General features: G+C 40.5%; 1 protein-coding gene across 1 annotated transcript in view; it reads left to right on the forward strand.

Moving 5' to 3' along the window:
• Positions 1–25,174, forward strand: part of RPA1 (replication protein A1) — a 44,321-nt gene that overhangs the window by 8,818 nt on the left and 10,329 nt on the right. The window contains exons 5-12 of the mRNA XM_061143075.1: positions 9,841–9,929; positions 17,524–17,616; positions 19,877–20,009; positions 21,433–21,535; positions 22,767–22,835; positions 22,988–23,180; positions 23,674–23,813; positions 24,222–24,370. Coding sequence (XP_060999058.1) covers positions 9,841–9,929; positions 17,524–17,616; positions 19,877–20,009; positions 21,433–21,535; positions 22,767–22,835; positions 22,988–23,180; positions 23,674–23,813; positions 24,222–24,370 — 969 coding nt within the window. The remainder of the gene's footprint in view (positions 1–9,840; positions 9,930–17,523; positions 17,617–19,876; positions 20,010–21,432; positions 21,536–22,766; positions 22,836–22,987; positions 23,181–23,673; positions 23,814–24,221; positions 24,371–25,174) is intronic.

Here is a 25,174-nt window from a genome sequence, read left to right on the forward strand (position 1 = left end):
AAAAGGAAAAGAAGCAATTTACAGCGGTGAAAACTGGCAGATGGCACCTTATTCCAGTTGTTGACATTAACATTACAAGTAATGGGACAAAGAGAAGTCAGCGTGTTGCCTGACTGGATGCAGTGAGAACATAGTGTCAATTCAGTTCAGTTCAGACACTCAGTCGTGTCCGACTCTGCGACCCCATGGACTGCAGCACGCCAGGCCTCCCGTTCCACCACCAATTCCCGGAGTTTACTCAGACTCATGTCCATTGAGTCGGTGATGCCATCCAACCATCTCCTCCTCTGTTGTCCCCTTCTCCTCCCACCTTCAATCTTTCCCAGCATCAGGGTCTTTTCAAATGAGTCAGTTCTTCACATCAGGTGGCCAAAGTATTGGAGTTTCAGCTTTAGCATCAGTCCTTCCAATGAATATTCAGGACTGATCTCCTCTAGGATGGACTGGTTGGATCTCCTTGCAGTCCAAGGGACTCTCAAGAGTCTTCTCCAACACCACAGCTCAAAAGCAGCTATTCTTCAGCACTCAGCTTTCTTTATAGTCCAACTCTCACATCCATACATGACTACTGGAAAAACCAAAGTTTTGACTAGATGGACCTTTGTTGGCAAAGTAATGTCTCTGCTTTTTAATATGCTGTCTAGGTTGGTCATAACTTTTCTTCCAAGGAGTGTCTTTGAATTTCATGGCTGCAGTCAGCACCTGCAGTGGTTTTGGAGCCCAAAAACATAAAGTCTGTCACTGTTCCCATTATTTCCCCGTCTATTTGCCATGAAGTGATGGGGCTGGATGCCATGATCTTAGTTTTCTGAATGTTGAACTTTAAACCAACTTTTTCACTCTCCTCTTTCCCTTTCATCAAGAGGCTAGTTAGTTCTTCTTTGTTTTCTGCATATTGGAGAAGGCAATGGCAACACACTCCAGTACTCTTGCTTGGAGAATCCCATGGACAGAGGAGCCTGGTAGGCTACAGTCCATGGGGTCGCTAAGAGTCGGACATGACTGAGCAACTTCACTTTCACTTTTCACTTTCATGCATTGGAGAAGGAAATGGCAACCCACTCCAGTATTCTTGCCTGGAGAATCCCAGGGATGGGGGAGCCTGGTGGGCTGCCGTCTATGGGGTCGCACAGAGTCGGACACGACTGACGTGACTTAGCAGCAGCAGCAGCATCTGCATATCTGAGGTTATTGCTATTTCTCCTGGCAATCTTGATTCCAGCTTGGGCTTCCTCCAGCCCAGCATTTCTCAGGATGTACTCTGCACATAAGTTAAATAAGCAGGGTGACAATATACAGCCTTGACATACTCCTTTCCCTATTTGGAACCAGTCTGTTGTTCCATGTCCAGTTCTAACTGTTGTTTATTGACCTGCATACAGATTTCTCAAGAGGCTGGTCAGGTGGTCTGGTATTCCTATCGCTTTCAGAATTTTCCACAGTTTATTGTGATCCACACAGTCAAAGGCTTTGGCCTAGTCAATAAAGCAGAAATGGATGTTTTTCTGGAACTCTCTTGCTTTTTCGATGATCCAGCAGATGTTGGCAATTTGATTTCTGGTTCCTCTGACTTTTCTAAATCCAGCTTGAACATCTGGAAGTTCGTGGTTCACGTATTGTTGAAGCCTGACTTGGAGAATTTTGAGCATTACTTTGCTAGCGTGTGAGGTGAGTGCAGTTGTGTGGTAGTTTGAGTATTCTTTGGGATTGCCTTTCTTTGGGATTGGAATGAAAACTGACCTTTTCCAGTCCTGTTATATTATTGCCAAAGATGTATAATCTGTATCCAGTCATGAGGAAGCCTAGGGTAAATTGATAGACATTTTATAAAGTAACTGATTTTCAAATTTCAAACATTGAAGAAGTCTAAAGAGATAACAGTAGTTAAATATAACACGTGATCCTGGATCCTTTCACTGTTAAGGGCATCATTAAGACATTTTATGAAGCGTGAATGAATTCTGTGGATTAGATAGAAGAATTCTTTGGTTTTCAAGTTCAATAACTTAACCAGGTCATGTCTCAATGTCAGTTGTTCCTCTTTTTTTCTTTTCTGGTACATGGTGTATGCTCTTTCAGTCTGCAGTCAGTTCTTTTTGATGAAATTTTTTCATTGTTATTCCTTAATGACCTTTTCTGTTTCATTTGAGCTCCGGTTTTCACTTACGTTGTGGATAACTTTGTTCTCCATATATGTCTTCAGATTGCTCTAGTCTTTTTTTTCTAAGGCATGCCTTGGCTTAAGATTTTCTGACACATTACATAGTTTGGTCTTTGTTAGATATTGCTTCTGTTCTCTCTTGTCCCTTAACTTTTTTTAAAGATACACACACACACACACACACACACACACAATCTTACTTATTTTTATTTTTTTCGGTTGTGCTGGGTCTTCATTGCTGTGCAAGCTTTTCTCTAGTTGTGGAGAGCAGGGGCTACTCTCTGGTTGTGCTCGGGCTTCTCATTGTGTTGCCTTTTCTTGTTATGGAGCACGGGCTCTGGGATACTCGGGCTTCTGATATTGGGGCACATGGGCTCAGTAGTTGCTGCTCCTGGGCTTCAGAGCACAAGCTCAGTAGTTGTGGTGCTGGGGCTTAGTTGCTCTGAACGTGGACTCTTTCCTGATCAGGGTTCAAACCCATCTCTTGCGTTGGCAGGCAGATTCTTTACCGCTGAGGCACCAAGGAAGTCCTTAACTTTTCAAGCCCTCTTTGCTTCTCAGTCTCTTGTTTCTTCTCATCTTTTGACTTTTACTGAATTCTTGGTCTTATTTTGCAAGCCACACTTGGAAAGTATTCCCTTTCTTGGCTTATGCTTTTTTCTGGATTGGATTCTTAATTGTCTCTGCCTCCTCTGTTCCTGTTATTTTTATGTACTGTTGTGTGTTACATTGCTACTGTGTTATTTCTTTGTGTGTGTGTGTGTGTGTGTGTTATTTCATTTTTATCTTTGCCTGCCAATGCAGGAGACATAAGAGACTGAGGTTCAGTCCCTGTCAGGAAGATCCCCTGGAGGAGGGCATAGCAACCTACTTCAGGGTTCTTGCCTGGCGAATCCTCATGGACAGAGGAGCCTGGTGGGCTGCAGTCGACAGGGTTGCAAAGAATCAGACACGACTGAAGCAGCTTAGCACACACACACATGCTTAACGTGGACAGCTCTTCCAGACTTCATTTGCTCTGACATAGTCTAGGCTAGGTCCATCTCCTTGCCAACCTTCTCACTTGGGATCTGTTATCTGCCACCCCAGGCTGCCCTGATTTGCTTGAGTGGTGCCTTCTATCCACTTTCTGTCCTCTAAAGCATGGGATAGGGGAGGGTGGAGCGCTTTGCTGTGATTGAGTACAAAAACTCAAGCTCCATTCTTTCCCGTCACGGGTGGATGCCATGTGTTCCTTCCTACCTCTGCTAAAAACCTGAGTGTGTGTGTGCGACCAGGTTTATTCCTTACCTTATTGATGGTCACTGGTTTATTCCAACCAGGGCTTTAGCAGTCATCCTTGTATATTTATCTTTACATGCTTATGCTGTTACTTCACAAGAGTTGATTACAAGAATTAGAATTGTGGGGGTCAGGGGACATGTGTTGTAGAAATTAAACCAATTAACATACTCTTGATCCTTGTATAACAGAACCTGTTTCTGAATAGGCAACAGACACGGGTTAGATTCCTGGCTCCCTGTGGTGGGGGAATGGAGAGTTACTGCCCTGGAGAACAGGGTTTCTTTTCAAGGTGGTAGAGTGATCTGAAGTTAGATCATGGTGCTGCTTGCCCAACTCTGTAAATATGTGAAAAAATACTGCTGGATTATATATTTTTAAAAATTTATTTATTTTTGATTGAAGTATAATTGCTTTCTGGAGAAGGGAATGGCCTTCTCCAGATCCCTGTGTGGGAGACAGGGATCAAGACCATCCCCAAGAAAAAGGAATGCAAAAAACAAAATGGTTGTCTGAGGAGGCCTTACAAATATCTGTGAAAAGAAGAGAAGTAAAATGCAAAGGAGAAAAGGAATGATATACCCATTTGAATGCAGAGTTCCAAAGAATAGCAAGGAGAGAGAAGAAAGTCTTTCTTAGTGATCAGTGCAAAGAAATAGAGGAAAAGAATAGAATGGGAAAGACTAGAGATCTCCTCAAGAAAATTAGAGATACCAAGAGAACATTTCATGCAAAGATGGCTTCGATAAAGGACAGAAATGGTATGGACCTAACAGAAGCAGAAGATATTAAGAAGAGGTGGCAAGAATACACAGAAGAATTATACAAAAAAGATCTTCACAACCCAGATAATCATGATGGTATGATCACTCACCTAGAGCCAGACATCCTGAAATGTGAAGTCAAATGGGCCTTAGAAAGCATCACTACAAACAAGGCTAGTGGAGGTGATAGAATTCCAGTTGAACTCTTTCAAATCCTAAAAGATGATGCTGTGAAAGTGCTGCACTCAAAATGCCAGCAAATTTGGAAAACTCAGCACTGGCCACAAGACTGGAAAATGTCAGTTTTCATTCCAATCCCTAAGAAAGGTAATGCCAAAGAATGCTCAAACTACCTCACAATTGCACTCATCTCGCATGCTTGCAAAGTAATGCTCAAAATTCTCCAAGCCAGGCTTCAACAATACATGAATCATGAACTTCCAGATGTTCAAGCTGGTTTTAGAAAAGGCAGAGGAACCAGAGATCAAATTGCCAACATTTGCTGGATCATCGAAAAAGCAAGAGAGTTCCAGAAAAACATCCATTTCTGCTTTATTGACTAGGCCAAAGCCTTTGACTGTGTGGATCACAATAAACTGTGGAAAATTCTGAAAGCGATGGGAATACCAGACCACTTGACCTGCCTCTTGAGAAATCTGTATGCAGGTCAGGAAGCAACAGTTAGAACTGGACATGGAACAACAGACTGGTTCCAAATAGGGAAAGGAGTATGTCAAGGCTGTATATTGTCACCCTGCTTATTTAACTTATGTGCAGAGTACATCCTGAGAAATGCTGGGCTGGAGGAAGCCCAAGCTGGAATCAAGATTGCCAGGAGAAATAGCAATAACCTCAGATATGCAGAAGACACCACCCTTATGGCAGAAAGCGAAGAAGAACTAAACAGCCTCTTGATGAAAGTGAAAGAGGAGAGGGAAAAAGTTGGCTTAAGGTTCAACATTCAGAAAACTAAGATCATGGCATCCGGCCCCATCACTTCATGGCAAATAGATGGGGAAACAATGGGAACAGTGACAGACTTTATGTTTTTGGGCTCCAAAACCACTGCAGATGGTGACTGGAAGCCATGAAATTCAAAGACACTCCTTGGAAGAAAAGTTATGACCAACCTAGACAGCGTATTAAAAAGCAGAGACATTGCTTTGCCAACAAAGGTCCATCTAGTCAAAACTTTGGTTTTTCCAGTAGTCATGTATGGATGTGAGAGTTGAACTATAAAGAAAGCTGAGTGCCAGCAAATTGCTGCTTTTGAGCTGTGGTGTTGGAGAAGACTCTTGAGAGTCCCTTGGACTGCAAGGAGATCCAACCAGTCCATCCTAGAGGAGATCAATCCTGAGTGTTCATTGGAAGGACTGATGTGGAAGCTGAAACTCCAATACTTTGGCCACCTGATGTGAAGCACTGACTCGTTTGAAAAGACCCTGATGCTGGGAAATATTGAAGGTGGGAGAAGAAGGGGACAACAGAGGATGAGATGCTTGGATAGCATCACCAAGTCAGTGGACATGAGTTTGGGTAAACTCTGGGAGTTGGTGATGGACAGGAGGGCTTGGTGTGCTGCAGTTCATGGGGTCGCAAAGAGTCGGACGTGACTGAGTGACTGAACTGAATTATGTTGGTTTCTGCCATATATCAACATCAATCAGCCATAGGTATACATATGTCCCCTCCCTCTTGACCCTCCCTCCCACATCCCACCCCTGAATTGTACTTTTAAAGGGTGAATTTTATGGTTATATGAGTTATATTTCAACGAACCTGTTTTTTAGGGGAAAAAATACCTATTTCCCCTTAACCTTGTTGGCATATTGTATTAGGTATTACAGATTTTTAAAAAATAATTGCTATTCATTATTTTAATTTAAAATATAATAATAAATTCTCCTGTTTGTGAGATCAAGTATCTTTTCATACATTTATTGATATTTGTAGTTCTTCTTGGAATAGCATTTGATTATATACTTTGTCTTTTGTGTGTGTGCTGAGGGTAGGGTAGGGGGAAGCTTTTTATAAATGAGGGATATCAACTAATTCTTTTATCTCACTTTATCATAGTCTGTTTATGGTATCTTATGATAAGGAGTTAATAACTTTTTTTAAATTTAGTTAGTTTTGTGCATTTTTTCCTTATGGCTTCTGAATTTTGTATTTTGCTTAGGAAACTTCCTGACTGGGTTATAAAAACATTTCTTGGCTTCAGACACTTGTGGTGAATTTTTTTAAGTAGACTTCAGTTCATCTGAGATTTTATTTTGTTTCTGCTTTTTAGTTTTAAAAGCATTTGGATTATTTTAAGTTGTTTAAGGTTTGGGTTTTTGTTATTATTGAAGTATAGTTGATTTATAATATTATTTTTAGGTGTACAACATAGTGATTTGATATGAGGTTTACTTTTATATGGGATATAAACAAAGAATTTAGCTTAGTTTTTCCCAAATGGATGGTCCATATCATGGGAGGTCTACGGTAAGGAGTTTATTCTGAGTATGATGGGAAACTATAGGCTTTTGAGTGGCAGAGTATTGGTATGATCTGATTTAAATTTTTTAAACTTTCCAAGAGGTGATTTTGATAGCTATGTGGAGAATTGATGGTTGGTGACAAAAGTAGATAGAGACTGGTATTCCATTCATCTGGCTGTGTCTGTTTACCATCTTCTCCATCGATCTGTTTGTCTAGTCCTGTGTCTGTGCCAGAGTTGGTCTTTTTCTTTCTTTCTTCCTTTCTTTTTTGTGACATCTTCTTGAGATATAATTCATACACCATACAATTTATCTATTTAAAGTATAAAATAGTTTTTATTATTCTCAGTTGTGCAGCCATTGCCACAATTAATTTTAGAATATTTTGTTACCCACCAAATAAACCCTGCACCCTTTAGCTATCACCCACAAACACCCCATCCTCCCCATCCCTAGACAACCATGAATCTACTTTCTGTCTATAGGATTTGCTTATTTTGGACATTTCACATAAATGAAATCTTGTAATATGTGGTCTCTTGTGGCTGGGAAATCCCTAGTATATATTTTTAAAAGGTAGTAGTTCTTTTTAAAAAAAACTCTTTATTTTAGTGCCTAAAATACCAAATATTTTGTCACTGTTCAGTTTCCAAGTATTCATGTGTGTGTGTGTGTGTGAATAATTTATCTGTACCAGGATCCAAAGGGAAGCTCACACTGCAGTAGGTTGATAGTTCTTTTAAGTCTCTGTGAATATAGGTTCCTCCTCCATCTCTTTTTTCTTCCCTGAGTGTTTATTTGTTGAAGAAACCAGGTCATTTGTCCTTTATCCTCATTCACTGTTTCCCACAGTCTCAGTTCTGCTGATTAGATCTTTATAAAGTCGTAATGTGTCCTTGTCATGTGTGTTTTCTCTAAGTTGGTATTGTGTGTATTCTTTACATGTGCTGCTGGATTTATCTTACTAATATTTTATTTAGGATGTATGTATATTACAGAATAAAGTTAGTGGTTTTTTTTTTTAAGTTAGTGGTTTTATTAGTTTTTTTTTTTTAGGCTTTGTTATTGGGCTAATGCTAAATGATTAACAAGCCTTCTGTTTTTTTCTGTGTTCTGGAGTAATTTGGATAATTTTGGAAGATAGTTAAATATCCACTGCTAAATACCTATCAGAGTTTTGAAATAGTGAATCTGTATGTAATATTCAGGAACAGATAGTTTCAAGCTTATTTTATTGAAGTAATATAGCCTTGATATGAAAACCTGCTAAAGGTTGCACAAACTGATGAGTTATATGTGAAAATCCAAATTACAGCAGTCAGACCATTTAAAGAATACATCACAATGAGGTTGGGCTTACTGTTGTTTAACTACTGCTCCAGACTAGCTCCCTTTTTTTTTTTTTTGCTGTGCTATACAGCATGTGGGATCTTAGTTCTATGATCAGGAATTGAACCTGTGCTCCCTGCAGTGGAAGCATTGAGTCCTAACCACTAGCCTGTCAGGAACGTTCCTTGTCTATTCTTTTTAATGTCCATCGAGACTGTGCTAATTCAGACCCCCATCAGTTCTTCTGTTTTTCTCCCTGCCTCCAGTTGTGTTCCCCTCAGAGTCTTTCATACTGCAGTTCTTTTTAAAATACGAACATAGGAGAAGGCAGTGGCTACCCACTCCAGTATTCTTGCCTGGAGAATCCCACAGAGAGAGGAGCCTGGCAGGCTACAGTCCATGGGGTTGCAAGAGTTGGACACAACTTAGCAACTAAACCAACCACCACCATTACCACAACTAGAGAAAAGCCCGAGCAGCAATCAAAACTCAGCACAGCCAATAAATAAATAAATAAAATAAAATTTAAAAAAATTAAAAAATACAAACATGATCATGGCATTCCTGTTCAAGCATGTATTGAGAACCACTGTGGACCAGTTGTTGAGGTGTACCCTGGAGGAGACCTGCCATGACTGAACAGGCAGCTTAGGAGGAGGAGTAGATAATCAATAATGAATATACAACTAAATTATATCATATATGTGAGTAAATAATCAAATGAGGAACATGCAGTTAACCGAGATATTAATCATTGTATGTCAGCCTGTGTTAATTAAACCTGAGAGAGTGATCTGAAGGAAGGAAATGATGGCTGTGGAAAGGAGTATAGCCGAAGACTGATCTAAAGCAAAGATTAAAGAGGCGTCTCTTGAAGACCTGATGTTTGAAATGAATATTAGATGAAGCAGAATGAGAGACCCTCACAATCAGAAAGAGGCACGTACAGAGGCCTGTGGCAGGAGAGAACATGACATACACCAGGAGCTGGGAGGAAACAGATGGTGGAGGGCGGGGTGCCACAAGAAAGCAAGATCAACTGGAGAGATTAGCGCGAAGCCAGAACTCAGTGAGCACGTCGGCCATGTGAAAAGGTTTCTCACTCGTGGTCATAGGTCCTTGAGAAGTTACCGAGAGGTCTTAATCAGAATGAAAGATGGACAGAGAACTATAAGTTCTTAATTAATTGTAATCACATGAAAAACATCTCTGGGGACTTCCTTGGTGGTCCAGTGGTTAAGACTTCCCCTTCCAGTGCAGGGGGTACAGGTTCAATCCCTGTTTGGGGAACCAAGATCCCACATGGCTTGTGGCCAAAGAACCAAAACAAGAAACAGATGTGACATTATAATAAATTCAAAGTACTAAAAAAAAAAACCCTTAAAAAAAAATCTATAGTCATGTTGGTTTTCACAGGGAAAGGGTAATTGTTCAGATAAGTATATGTTTCTAAAAACAGATTATCTCTTGTTGTGCCACATATTGTTGGGTTTAGTAATCTAAATTCTTATCATGTCATTTGCTCCTTGAAGATACGGTATGTAGTAAGGACACTGCATTTTAATTAAGGAACTAGATGGGAAACGAGAACCCTGCAATCATAAAAGGCCTTGATAATGATGCAGTGAAAGATTAAGGGGAATATTTATGTAAGAATTGATATCATATAGTTCTCAAGTTATTCAGTAATGAAAAACAGTTGACAAAGGGAAATAGTTTTTATCACAGTGATTATTGGGGGAAAGCTTTTAAAGTAGCTTATCATTTTAAGGGCTTCTGAATTTATTTTTTCTAACATGTTTCTTTTCCTTTGCCTTTGTAGGAGAGTGGTTATTTTGATGGAGTTAGAAGTTTTGAAATCAGCTGAAGCAGTTGGATCAAAGATTGGCAATCCAATGCCTTATAATGAAGGTAAAATGTTTTTTATAGGTTGTAACACTCAGCTGAATACCTCTTAATAGATCTGGAATGCTTCCTTTTGCTATAGTTTCATTTGTTCATCTATGGGGGGCCTTACTCTAGGAAAAAGTAACAGGTTACTCTTTCAGATTTTTTTTTTTTTAATACTGAAAAAATGATGGTAGGACTCTGTAAAGGAAAAACCTCTCTTCTGTTTTTCTCTGCACGCAACAATCATACATATTTCTGGCTGTGACCAGATGTGTGGGTTTTTTCCTCCCTAATAAGCTGTTCTCCAGTTCTCTATGGACACTAGCCGGGTCTCCTACAATTCAGTTTGGTTCTGTCACTGGGTATCTGGAGTTAGCATCAGATCTCCCAGGGTAAGGGCTCAGGCCCACCAGACTGCCTTATCCCCGCCCCTGACCCCACCACCCACCACTGCTGCCTTCATTCGAAAGTCCTGCCTGTTATCTGTGCTTCTGACCAGCTGGCTGTAAATTGTCGAGTCCTCCAATTCTCTCTTCTGATTCAGTTAGGTTAATTTTTTTTAGTTAATTAATATGTTTTTGGCTCTGCTGGGTCTCCATTGCTGTGCATGGGCTTTCTCTGACTGCAGCGAGCGGAGGCTCCTCTCTAGTTGTGGTGCTGGGGCTTCTCTTTGTGGTGGCTTCTCTTGTTGTGGAGCACAGCAGGGGGCTTGTGGGCTTCAGTAGTTGTGCGGTGTCAGCTCAGTAGCTGCAGCACACAGGCTTGATTGCTCCGCAGCATGTGGGTTCTTCCCTGACCAGGGATTGAACCCGTGTCTCCTGCATCGGCAGGTGGATTCTTTTTTTTTTTTTTGGCAGGTGGATTCTTTACCACTGAGCCACCAGGGAAGCCCTCAGTTATGTTAATTTGCTACAGTGGCTTCCAGAACCCAGAGAAACAGTTTACTTACTTTGTTGTTGTTCAGTCGCTCAGTTGTATCTGACTCTTTATGACCCCGTGACAGGCTTCCCTGTCCTTCACTATCTCCGGGAGTTTGCTCAAACTCATGTCCATTAAATTGGTGATGCCATCCAACCATCTCATCCTTGGTCATCCCCTTCTCCTCCTGCCTTCAATCTTTCCCAGCATCAGGGTCTTTCCCAGTGAGTTGGCTCTTTGCATCAGGTAGCCAAAGTTTTGGAGCGTCAGCATCAGTCCTTCCAAAGAATATTCAGGGTTGATTTCCTTTAGGATTGACTGGTCTAATCTCCTTGCTACCCAAGGGACTCTCAAGAATCCTCTCTAGCACCAGTTTGAAAGCATAAATTCTTTGACTCTCAGCCTTCTTTATGGTCTGACTCACATCTGTACATGACTACTGGAAAAACCATAGCTTTGACTATACAGACCTTTGTTGGCAAAATGATCTCTGCTTTTTAATAGCATCAGTATCAGTTCTTGGTCTATTTTAATCAGTTAATTTTTTTTCCTTATTATCAAGAATATTTTTCTGCTTTGTGTGCCTGGTAATCTTGGAATGAATTCAGGCATTGTGATTCATACCCTGTTGAGTGCTGGAAACTTGTATTCTTGAATTTTTTTCAGGGATACAGTTAAATTATTTGGAAACAGTTTTATCTTTTGGGATGTTGCTTTTAAAATTTGTTAGATGGGATCAGAGAGTGGCATTTATTCTGGCTCTGGTTATTCATAGTACAGAGGCAAGACCTGTCAGAGTATCCTACTCGATGCCTCGTGAATATGAAGTTTTCCATTCTGGCTGTTAGGTACAGGTGCTATTTCTAGCTTGTTGTGAGCATCGGACACTGATCCCCAAGGTCTTCTCAGATGGTTCTTTCTTTCCCTGGCTTCTGATAGTTTCCACCCAGAGATCAGCCAGCCAGTACTCTGCCGACTCCTTGAGGGGAAGCTTCCATCATCGCTGGAGGTCTTTCTTCGTGCAGCTCTCTTCTCTGGTACTCTGTCCTGAGAACCCATGTCTTGATTCCCCACATGCTCGATTCCATCTCCTTAACTCAGGGCTTGCTCCATGCCCACTTCCTATGTCACAGCCTGGAAACCCTCAGGGCTTCCAGTAATCTGGTACAGTCACACTCACCTTGTTTATTTCCTCTGTCTCAGAATTACTGTCCTTTGTTGCTTAATGTCCAGTATCCTGAGAATCGTTTGTCTCATAAATATTTTGCCTTCTTTTTGGTTATTTTTGGTGGGAGGGTCATCTTGGCCTCTGTTATTCTGTCATGTTCTGTACATGGTTTTACAAGTCAAATAGTTTTGCAAGTGTGTTCTTTGAAGCAACACCAAAAAAGCATTTCCCTGCCCAGCTCTTCTTGTCCTCTGGCTCCTAGCCAGGGGCAGTTTATTTCAAATCTTAGAGCTGTTTCTCTGCTTTGTGTTCACATATTTGTCCATTAAAACTTGTATACTTTTCAAAGTTGAAATGTTAAGATAGACATATTTTTTTAAAATAAACATTAATTTTTGTTTTATATTTTGAGTAGATAATATAGTTACGTCTTTCAGCAGTCAAAACTCTAAAATTAAGTATTTAGAGAAATCTTACTCCTGCCTCTGCCTCCTCCTGTCTTGTTTGTACTCACCTCTGCCCTCTATAGGTAACCAATTTAGTGGTTTCTTTTTGTCCTTCAAGGGTTTTCTTAATGAAAATATAACCAAGTACATAAATTACATATTTTCACTCATAATCCACTTTGCTTACACCAAAGGTAGGATTAAAAAAAACAACTCTGAAGAGCTAGACAAGTATGTACACTATGTTGCCTCTCTTTTCTCAGTCCTGTTTTTGTTTTTTAATTTCAGCTTAAGAGATATTTTCATATATATACTTAAAGATCTTCCTCATTTTTACTTATTTATTTATTGACAGTATAGCATATTGTGTTGTGTGACAATTCCATAGTTTAACCAGCCTTTTATTGATGGGCAGTTGGGTGTTTCCATACTCTGGCTATTAAGACAGTGCTGCAACAGATAACTTTATACATATGCAGGTATATGGGCAGAGGGGCTTTGATCGCTAAAGGTGAGATTGTTGGATCCGTGGATAAATGCTTTTGTGGTAGGTAGATATGCTTGCCTTCCCTTCATAGGATAGTATCATTTTGCCTTCCCACCAACAATATGTGAAAATACTTGTTTCTTCACAGTTGTGCCAACAGAGTATGTTATTAATCTTGATTTTTTTTTTGATCAATCTGATAGATGAAAAGTCAGATCTCAGTGTAGTGTTTAGTTTGTATTGTGAGCAATATGAGCATCCTTTTAAATGTTTAAGGGCTTTTTATTCTCTGTGAACTGTTGTCCATTTTTCTTTTGAGTTGTTTATCTTTTTCTTCTCAATTTTTAAGAGATCTTAAAAAAAAATAGAATTAGTCCTTCATCTCTGATACAAGTTACAGTGTCTTTCAGACTTTGCTTATGGTGTTTTTTTTGCTATGCAGCAGTTTTCTTTTGTTTTTATGAAGTTGTATTTTCCAGTTTTTTAAGACTTTGGATTTTCGAGCCATAGTTGGGAAGATCTTCCTCACGCCAGAGTTACAAAGGCAGTCACCCATGTTTTATTCCAGTGCTGGCGAGACTTTATTGTTTGTGTCTGAATCATCCATGCTGCTTCTCTCTTGCAGTTGTGATGTCTTGATTTGTGAGGTTTTGGGCTTCACTTTGGCATAATCTGCCACTTGTCTCTTTCCCCTAGCTTCACTAAAGATGCAGTCCGTATTTGGGATGTTCGTTTATGGTATGAGCATTCATTCCTCTTGTCACTCTGTATGATTTTTAGGAGAAGGGAAGGTTTGGGACTTGATCGTCACCATGCTTCTTTCAGAAGTAGAGCCTTCTAGATTTTAATTTTTACCTATACCAAACGTATTAATTTGGCGTTTTACATAGGAAAAGGGAAGCTGCAGCCTATTCAGGTAAAGTTTTAAGATATTAAATAGGAACATCACAGTTGTTTTGCAATGATAAAGTGTTGTTAAAACGAGCATGTAAGTTGTTCTTATTCCCAGCTTTTAGGAAGGCAAGCCAAGACAAAGCAATACTTAGCATCTCTATGAAATCTCTGGATGCTAGAGGCTTGAGGGAGAGGTGATTTGCCCAGCTTACTACCTTTGACTGAATTTCATATGTTTTTTTATGTTGTGTTTAATTGACTGGCTGCTTTGAACATGTTGTCTTTCAGGGGCAGAGTATTTGAGGTAATAAAGATGGAGTTGGAAGGGGTGAAGGATAATTACCACTTGGGGTGAGGACCATAGAACTATGAGAAGCACTCCTTTTGTCTCAGTGCTCAGTTCCACTGGCTCTTCCCTTCTTTAGGGTCTGTTAAAGTGCAGAGGAATGAGGCAGAGATTTTGCCGTTCAAGAGTATTTGCTATTGAATTTCGTTGTAACTAGATCAATAACACATTGTTACTTGGGCCATCATGAAATAGCTTTGTTACAGTGACTACTACCTTATGGGTGTATTTCACAGAAATGGTTTCTAATTGTTTATTGGAAAGCAAAGAGACTGTTATTAGTGAGAAGAGAACTAAAGTTAGATTTGTATCCTCCCAGCACCTAACCCAGACATGTAACATGTCAGGTGACCAGTAAAATTAACTCATGAGACCCAGTCCAGAATCAGGCAGAGAAATTCCAAAAGGTGCACTGAAATTGTCTCATGGTACTAGTACCACATTAAGTAAAGAGTGAAGATACTTAGAGAATTTTTAAAACATGAGAAGTAGAATTCAAACACAGCTCATGTTTCCTTCAATATTGGGTTGGATGGTTTTAAATATCCTGTCTTTACCATTATGTATTTTTTAAAAATCAGTATGTATATTAGTCTTATGTACGTGCACTATTTCTAACCATAATATCTTACTTAATATTTAAATTTCTTAATATGTTGCTTAGTTATTAGTGTCACTCATTACTGAAAGATACTAGTTGGAATTTTTTTCCAGCCTGACTCTTTATTTTCTACCAACGAGAAATTGTATTTATTGGATTGACTCTTCCTTATATTCTTTGTGGTTATTGTTAAGAAAGTAATTACTGGTAGAAACGGAGGTTTTTGTTAATCTGTATACTCCATTGTCTGTTGTCTAATTTTTCTCAGCTATTATTTTACTATTAGTGGTTTTTTGTAACTGCTGGATATTGTAGTTATTAGTTATGTTCTATATAATCATATTTCTGCCTGCCAGAATTGGTTGTTTAGGATTAAAAATTAACTAGATGATAGTGAAGTTGATTGGATCTAGTCCATACAGACCTGGGTTCAAGACAAGGTTCTGCCTCTTCCTAGCTGTGTGACTGGGCAAGTTACTTGACCACTTAAACCCACTTTTCTCATCTGTTAATTGGGTACAATAATACTGTTTACGTGGAGGGCTTAAGAGTAAGTGGAATAGTGCACTTAACCTTGTACCTGGTGCATTAAGTAAGCATTCAAAAAATTGTAGCTATTACGAACATGTCTGTTACAGGGCCTAATTGGAGTCTTGTTAAAACATACTAAATTTCATTGACTCTAAGAATCCAATGGTTATAAAACTATGCTATTATGTACTACTAAAAAGAAATTTTAACATTAATTTTAACCCATATGTTAAAATGTTTTAAAATATTGATCTCACAACAGGTAAATAGCTAAGTTACATTTTTTAAAAATTGTAGTAAAATACACATAACATAAAATCTACATCTTAGCCATTTTTAAGTGTATCATTAATGACATTCAGTCCAGTCACCCTTGTGCAGCCACTTCTATCCACCTCCAGAACTCTTCCATCATCCCAAACGGAAACCCTGTACCCATTAAACCATCTCTCCCCACTCCCACCAGTCCCTGGTAACCACCCTTCTACTACAGATACGGCATAAAGGTTAGTTACATTTTGATAGAAATTAACATAAGAGATTGGCAAGATCCTGTGACCATATCCTATTTATTAGCAGATGCTTGGAGAAGCAGGCACGGTGGGGAGGAAGGGACTTGGGAGTGTTGATGTGTTTGAGACTGTTGGAGCATGGGAGGAACTAGGGTGGGGTACAGAAGGCGTTGGTGTATCTTCATGGCTCCATGTTTGACTGTTTAAATTATTTGGTTCATTTGAATAAAATTTCCCGAAGCAGGTAAAAATACAGATTAAATTTTTTTCCCAATTATTTGGACTCAATATTGTTTGTGGAGCAATTCATCTTTTCCCTACTAATTTAAAGGAAGGTTCACTGTAGAATTTCAGAATGTTCCTTCATAAGACACACTGCCAGAGGAGAACAGTTCTCCCATGCAATCTCTTGTGACACTGGAAGTTAAGAGGTAATGGAAAAGCTGAAAAGCAGACACAAAAATTCATTGTCAATAATCTTGGCTCTTTTTTCTGTGTAAATAAGGCCTCTCCGTTCTCTCTGTAGGAAGAGCTGGAGTTCTGTTTAACCCTTTTAGTTTGATGCTAAGTTTGGTTCACTCTCATGGCACAGTTGACTCTCCTTTAGTGGTACCAGTTAGGAGGAACATTCGCAGAAGGAAATAAAATCAGTGCCCAGTACGCCTGTTTGCATTAAGGCCTTGGAAAACCCGGTAGGGAACAAACCCAGGGATGGAAGAAGCAGAGGCAAGGTGGCAGGCAGGGAGCTATTCTAGGGAGGCTCACCGTGTGTCTCTTCTTAGGCCTGTCTAGGAAATGTTTTGAGCTGCACTTGTGTGTCGCAAGCACTCTTGGTGATCAGCCCAGATTAGGTTTGACTTCTACTTTTAGTGCCACTCACAAAGGCCACATCAAATTCCATAAATCTTTTTTTTTTTTTTTTTTAATTAGCGTATTTTAACATTCTTCAGTTTCATCAACATTTGTAGAAAGGGTGAGGACCAAATAAATACTCTGATGGTGTGGCCTTTCTTATTTTCTGCTTGAGAGACATGTTTGTTTCCCCTCCTTTTTGCTTTTAATCTCCCTGTCTCCCCGACACACCTGCTTCTGAACTCCATCCTCATCTCTCCTGCTGTGACAGTTCACTCGCTTCACGGTACCTAAGGCGCTTTCAACTCTTATTTTCCACCAACTGTCAGTTGCAGAATAAGGTTGCTTTGTTTGGGAGGGAAAGGGTAGAATCCTTTCTGAATGTCTTCTTTCCCTTTGAAGCAGGAGCACTTCAGAGACAATTGAACTGCTTTTAGGTTTTTGTTACCACCCAGCTTTTTCTTCTGATAGATCCTGCCGCGAACACAGTTCTGTTGATAACATCGATTTGTTGCTATGGAAATAGTGGTAATGTCACAGATTCAGCCCAGTGACTTTACTTCAGGTTCACGCAGGAGAAATGGGCAAGGCTTTAGGGGAGAACCTCATTAAAACCGAAAGCCATCAATTATAAGCAGGTGAAAGGTAAATGGAGCCAACCTTTTAGGTAATGAAAACAAAAGTGAACCCCTAGCACTTTCACTGCATGCAATCAAGTGCCCCAGCATGAATTCCGACCCAGGAGAGTCTTTGACAAAAATCACAAATTTACACTTTCTCAGAATATTTCTTCTGCTTAAGTTTAAATCTCTTAACCCAAATTATTGGCACTAAAATGGTCTTTCCCTTTTGATCATCAGGACACGGACAGCAGCCAGTAGTTCCTCCTCCTGTCTCAGCAGCCAGTCCACCAACCAGCAGGCCCCAGCAACAGAATGGGAGCCCAGGAGTGGGTAAGGCTGCCACCCGAGGACGCGTGCTGGTTGTGTGCGGCAGGCTTTTGAGTGATGGTTTGCAATTTAATCTGGGACTACAGGGAGTTTCCAAAATGCCGCACATGACAGTTGCTTCTTGCAAATTATAATTCCAATTTTCATTGTAAAGTGTGTGATTGAAAAAAATGATTAAAGACAGTCTTTTAAAGATACTTAATATGCTTTTTTAAAAAAAATCAGAATGATACACTGTTCTCTGTTAATAATTTATCTGGTAGTTTCTCACTTAACGTCCTCTTGACTATGTGAATTACATAACTTTTAAATTCTCGCCTTTTAACTCTCTAGGAGCCACTTATTCATTTGGTTTGTCTCTCTCCAGGTTTCCCGTTTGGCGCTCTTGGGAGTATTTATCTTAGCTTGAAGACAGTATCATTTATGTTGGTCATAGGTCTTGCTTCTGTCTCATGGATGAGAAATAGTTTCTTCTTTCTGACTTTCTCTTCGGCAGGTCCTGTGAGACTATAATGGAATCACTTTGTTTACTCCCTGGCCTCTCCTTTAGGAACCTCTTCGTGTGGGATGTCACCAGTGAAAATTATGATTTGTAGAATTTGGTTGGAATTTATTTTTAGAGTTTCTTTTTTCTGTCACAGCTTCATACACACTTCCTCCCCTCCCCTCAACGATTAGTTTCTATTCCTCAGTGCTAAGGTTCTAAAAAAAAACGTAGGGTTAAAACGTCACTAACATTTCTGTGAAACTTTCAGGAGGCATGTCTTTTTCCCCACTAGTCTTTGATGTTTTTATCTGCCTTGTAATAGCTATCTTCTAGCCATCTCTCTTTACAAGTGGATCTATTTATATATAGCTCTCAAATTATGTAGTGTTGGAGGGAGATGAGGAAATAGATTATCTAAAATGGCAAGTACTCCAAAAGGATTCACTTTCTTAGGCTGAAGTACAAATAGTATGTTATACTTCTCCCCACTGTCTGACCCCTGACAGATTTATCCTCGTGTCTATCTTTGGCTTATATTGAGATCCATTAAAAAAAAAAAAAAAATCAGTTAACATTCCTTAAACACATAACTGGATGCTGAAAGGAAAAGGACTGGAAGTGTATTGAGGGGGAACAGCCAGCATGCAAACTGGATGTGTATGTGTTTTTATGATTGTGTAATGTATACTAAAGCGATATTCTACACATACACATTAAGATAGTCTACAGAGAGTGTGTGCTTCCTAGAGTTACCTTGAGGTAATTGTTACTGCTGTGTGTGTAAGTCGTCTCTTGACTCCCGAGTTAGAAAATTTTAAGATCTGGGACAGTTTTTGTCTATTTTTTATCAAGTGCTACAAAGATCCAGAATAGTGTGGTACTTCCTGTGGAAACTCAGTAAATAAATGCTGAATAATGGAAGATACACATTTCTACCCAGATGCCATGTTGAAGAAATATTTTGGTATAGAAGATAGGAAATCATTGGACTAAATTGTCGTTTCTGAACTTGGAGGGTGAATCTTCATAGAAACAGCATGCGTGTAACGGCATTTGTCTGCTTATAGGTGTTATACATAATGACATATTCTTCCCAAGTTCAAGACAGATGCATAGGCTTGGATGAAAAGGAGGCAAGAAGGGGCCACAATAGCCAGTCCCCCCCGCCCTGTTCATCTTGAATGGAAGACTGATTCCTTGCCCTTTGCTCCCAATTAAACCCAATCCCGTAAACTTCATTCTAGATGATCCGTTCCTGTAAGACCAGTTGAGAGCTGGGAGTTTTCTGGGGGTGTTTTGAGGAGATTTGTTTGTAATAGGTACTCTTCACCTCAGGTGGTTCACCCACTGTGTCCCTTAATTCCCACCCTTTCCTTCTTGCTCTTTCTCTTATGCAACCAATGGCTTGTCTTCACTTCTCAGTCAAGGTTATTTTCTTTCTCCAACCCATTATCTTGCCTACTGATACAAGGGAAAAGTTTAAAGATTCATCTCTGAAATAGCAGAGTCTGGATTCATTACCCTAATTATCTCAACCTCAGGATGTAAGTCAGCAGATAACAGTCCTGAACATCTGTACACCCAGCCTTCATTTTAGACCTCACTGTAGTCTCCTGTTTCAGTCTCTGTTTGATTTCCAGATCTCTTGATTATTTAAAAGGAAAAACTTGGCTTCTCACTTTGTATGATGTCACTCGTAAATTAAGAATTCTTACAAAACTTACCATAAAATTTAAATAAAATAATGATTGTCCTTCTTTGTATTTGATTTTAAAGCTTCCACTGCATCTAAGGCTTTTGGTGCCTCAAAGACATTTGGAAAAGTTGGCAGTACCAGCCAAATGAACAGCTCTGGGGGAACACAGGCCAAAGTGGTACCCATCGCCAGCCTCACCCCGTACCAGTCCAAGTGAGTTATTTCATAGAATAAATTTAGAAGGGACTTAGAAAAGAGTATAAGAGGTTATTATGGGCTCTTGAGTTACTCATATGTGAACTTCAGGGTTACCACACATAAAATAGGTTTCCTCTCTTTTTTTTCCCCAGAAGGGGAGGAAATTACAAATTGTGGCAACCTTTAACTATTTCATAATAAAATAATGGCAGAAAGAGCAATCAGCCATAGCCTATGGAATTTCATTCATTTTAAAAGAATTTGAAAATTAAAAGATTTAATGTTTTAAGAGGGGCTTCCCAGGTGGCTCAGCTGTAAAGCATCTGACTGCCAATGCAGGAGATACGGACGTGGGTTCAGTCCCTGGGTCGGGAAGATCCCCGAAGGAAATGGCAACCCAGTCCAGTATTCTTGCCTGGGAAATCTCATGGACAGAGGAGCCTGGGGTTGCAAAGTCCATGGGGTTGCAAAGAGTCAGATACGATTTAGTGGCTAAACAGCAACAGCAGAGTTTTAAGAACTAGTTGATAGTCTTATGAGTAAAAATAATCTTTGTTCTAATTCAGAAGGCATTTCATTTTCTCATCAAATAAATAGATGACTTTCAGTCCAAAAATTATTACTACAATTTGGTTGGCTTAAAAGAATCTGTGTGTTTGTGTCAACTGTATTCATATAAACTGAACAGATACTTCTTTTATATGATTTCTTTCCATTAAAAATTTTAGCAGTTGAAAATTAGTGAGTGCTCTTTTCAGAATTCTTTCAGATATTATTTACTTATTTATTCTTCAGTTCTTGGCAATGTGAAGAAGGTCTGTTCCCCTGTGAAATGACGAGTAGGGTAACTAATGTGTCCAGTAGCTACACATGGGATGGGCACCAGGACTGGATGTCAGACCTTGTGCCTCCCCCACCTTTCTAATGGCTTCTGTCTAAAATCATAGTGCCTGAGAGTGTTTTCTTATGGTGGCTTAACCAACACCATGTTCCATACCCTTGTGTTTACATTCCATGTGTGCTGGAAGTGAGACAGAAGTTTGACATCAGTTATATCAGTTCCTATAATTGAAAATAGCGGCAAAATATAATTGCTGGTATTACTGCATTTTCTAGCTTAGAACCTTTCATTAAGGGGATAGTGTTGCCTTGGTGATGCCTTTTGGAGAAGAGAAAGCGTTTATAAATTTACTTATTTGACAGGAGAATGAGTCAGTGTTAAATAACCTTGTGTGTTTTACTATTTGCTTATTCTATAAACTGTCAAACCTGGATGTCATCCTGGGGTTTTAATTAGCTGGATTAAAATACAGCTTCCCCTGGAAAATAGAATATGCATAAGGTAAGAAAGACTCTAAGAAGATAATAGGGAGGGAAGATTTCAGATCTTTCCCAAGTAAGACTCCCGACACTAAGATTATCCATTTTTGGTTTTTAGGTGGACTATTTGTGCTCGTGTCACCAACAAAAGTCAGATCCGTACCTGGAGCAACTCCCGAGGGGAAGGGAAGCTTTTCTCCATAGAACTGGTTGATGAGAGTGTGAGTATCTGTCGGGTGGGGAAAGAGGAGTCCTCAGCTCTGGGAAACAGAGGGCTCACCTCTGTGCAGGCCCATGAGGTGAAGGATAACAGTAGGCCAAGAAGAAACATGCTTCTTGTTGCTGTTTTTCCTCTCTTGTAATCTTCTGATGCTGTCTCGGGGCAAAGGGTTAAGTCATAAGTAAAATCCTTGGTCTCAGATGGAAGCATTTATAGCAGTTGACATTGGTTTTCTAAATGTGAGTAGCCTCACGGGCAGGGGAAATCAGAGACGTTGTCTGACTTGCCAGGAGGCTTAGTCAAAGCCCCAAGAGGTGACGTCTCCTTGGGAGCCACTCGGAGCCCTGGGCCACAACAGAGGGCACGTGGCGGCCTTGACAAGTGATAAGCGGTTGGTTTTGCGTGAGTTGCATTCTGGCAGCGCAGACTTCCTGTGCCTCATGTAAGCGAAACCAAACCATGATGGAGAGATGAACAATCCAAGTAGTGGCATCTCGACAAGCATCTTGTCATGCTATATCTGTGTCCATTCATTTTACTTATAATCCCTAGTGTATACTTCAGGCATTCTTTTCAAATGGCTGTATATTTCCTATTTGTTCAGACCTCTAAGAGGCAGAAAAAAATAGTTGGTTTGTTTTTTTATTTGTTTCTGTTTTTTTTTTGAAGATGGGATAACACCACCAATGTATTGACTGTGTCAGAATCCAACTTTTTTAAACCAAGTTATTGGTCTCATCTGTCAGTTGGCTAAAAATTCAGCTGTTAATTTAAGTTTCTTCTCCATCTGTAGCATTTTGACTGACAGGAAAATACAAGTGAAAATCCAATCACGAGCAACCTGAAAGTATGATTTATTTTAACATTTTTGGCAGTGACTCTCAAGTATGAAGTAATTCCTTGATCGGTGCAAACGCGAGGGAAGCTGATGAATCACGGTGGCCCAGCACATTTCCCTGGGGGCTTCAGTAATGTCACTCATGTTCAAAATACATTTTTTAAAGGTTTCTAACTTGAGGTTTAATGAAGCCCAATAATGGGGATCAGCTAGTTAAACCTGGATTGTTTCGCTGGAGTTAATAACTTGAATGTGTGACTGTGAACTATGTGTCTTCTATGTTGACTGTGCTACTGTTTCAAAGATGTCATCTTGACACCAAAGTGTCCCGTTTTTCACTGGCAAAACTGGAGCTCCATAGTTCTAAGCTGCTCTCTCTCACACGCTTCTGCAGGGTGAAATCAGAGCGACTGCTTTCAATGAGCAAGCGGACAAGTTTTTCCCCCTTATTGACGTGAACAAGGTATGACAGCGTGGCATCTAGACCAGAAACGGCCAAGTGATGGGGTGGGGACGTGGGGACTGCTGTCCTTTGGAGAGCAGTGTGATGGTGAAGGCTTTTTATACCTGATTTGATGGCACATCCCACGTTCCATGGCTTGGCTTCTTTTGCAGGTCTATTACTTCTCTAAAGGCACCCTGAAGATCGCCAACAAACAATTCACAGCCGTCAAAAACGACTATGAGATGACCTTCAACAGTGAAACTTCTGTCATGCCCTGTGAAGATGGTCATCACTTACCCACAGTTCAGTTTGATTTCACGGGGATTGGCGACCTGGAGAGCAAATCTAAAGACTCGCTTGTAGGTAAGTCTGTGTGTGAAAACCAAGAGTGGCCATCTTTAGTCTCATTTGCATCACACATGGGGGAGGCATGAGATGAGTGCTTGCTGTTTCACTTTTGGTTGTGCTGTCACGAGAGCCTCGACCATCTTTTTAATTTTGTTTATTTTTGGCTGTGCTGGATCTTAATTGCTGCGCAGGCTTTTCTCTCGTTGCAGAACGTGAGGACTACTCTCTAGTTGCCATGTGTGGGCTTCTCATTGCCTGGCAGTAGCTTCTCTTGCTGCAGAGCGCGGGCTCTAGGGCATGCGGGCTTCAGTAGTCGGTGGCTCATGGGGCTCTGGAGCACAGACTCTGTAGTTGTGGCGCATGGGCTCAGTTGCTCTGCAGCATGTAGGATCTTCCCAGACCAGGGATCAAACCTATGTCTCCTGCATTGGCAGGCGAATTCTTTACCCCTGAGCCACCAGGGAAACCCTTGACCATTTCTTACTAAAACACTGTGCTTGTGTCTTAGACATAATCGGGATCTGCAAGAACTACGAAGATGTCACAAAAATCATAGTGAAGTCTAACAACAGAGAAGTCTCGAAGAGAAATATCTATCTGATGGATATGTCAGGGAAAGTGGTGAACGCTACCCTGTGGGGAGATGATGTAAGTGCTCGCGTTGAGTGGCGTGAGTGTGTGGGGGACACAAAGAGCTTCCTGGGTGGTGGTCTTGCCTCGGGAGCTGTGGGGCGTTGGCCATGTCGGCTGGGTAGACCCTTCCTCGTGAAGGTTTGGGCTCTCTGGGGAATATTTGAAAGCTTTTATGATTTACTTCTGTGAGATTTGCTCTGATTTAGGTTTTACATAGTGAAATTTGCTCTTTCCTCTAACTCTTGGTTAGTTTTGATGCATCTCTGAGCAGATTCTTGTGTGTGAGGTTATCTTGTATTGAGCCCATGTAGCATTTATTGCATTCACTCTACTATTGGCTGTTTTCTTTGTTTTTTATAAAAAAAACTTTGTGTTCTTCCTGCTATTGACACTTGTTTGTTTGTTGTTTGTGTTGTTATGCAGGCTGATAAATTTGATGGTTCTAGACAACCCGTGATGGCCATCAAAGGAGCCAGAGTTTCTGATTTTGGTGGACGGAGCCTCTCTGTACTGTCTTCAAGCACCATCATTGTGAACCCTGACATCCCAGAGGCCTATAAGCTTCGTGGATGGTAGGTTTTTATGGGGCTCAACACAGGGGCTGTTTGAACCTGGGCTTGGAGAAGAACTGGTTCTTTTGGTTCCTACAATCAGCATGTGATATGTCTGCCAAGCAGAGGGCTCTGTTACTAAATGGAGCAGTTCCTATATTTCTTGGAGGCATTATGCCTTCTGAGAGGATGGTTCTAAAGCCCTTAAACTGACAAACCTGTAATCCCATGACAAACCTGGAGAGTCACAGGGAGCAATTAGGACAGGAACGCTGCCCGCCGACCTTGATCCTGCGAAGCAGGTAAAGACGGGCTGTAGCAGCTTTGTGCTGGAGCTCCGTGAGTGGAGGTGTCTTTCATTTCACGGCTCAAAGCTGTGGGTCTCTGCGGGGTGGGGGGGGGGGTAGGCGTTCTTGTTCTGTCTAGACGCCGGTGCCGATTGCATCTTCTAGTGTGTATTCACACTCTGATCGAGTGCGGTGGGCACAATGGGCTTTTGTGGGCAGTATGTTGCTATTCACAAAGCACTCAGGGAATGAGGAGGAACTACTAAAATCTCCTCACTGTGTCTAGCTATTTAGGGTGTTAAAACTCTGCCTCAATAGAGCACTTCAAACTGAAACCTGGTATGCAAGCGTTGATGTGGTCAGGGGAAAAAAAGCTCTGGAACTTGCTTAAGCTTATAATTTGTGTAGCTGCAGGTCACAGGGTGGGGGTAGGTGGGTGTTGATTTCCAACCATGTCTTAGGGTTTGAGTGACTAGAGAATTGGCTCGTATTACATATTCCCCACTTTTGTTTGAGCTTAATGTGAACCAGTAGCACT

The sequence above is a fragment of the Dama dama genome, chromosome 5, assembly GCF_033118175.1.
Source record: "Dama dama isolate Ldn47 chromosome 5, ASM3311817v1, whole genome shotgun sequence".
In the NCBI taxonomy this organism is placed as follows: domain Eukaryota; kingdom Metazoa; phylum Chordata; class Mammalia; order Artiodactyla; family Cervidae; genus Dama; species Dama dama.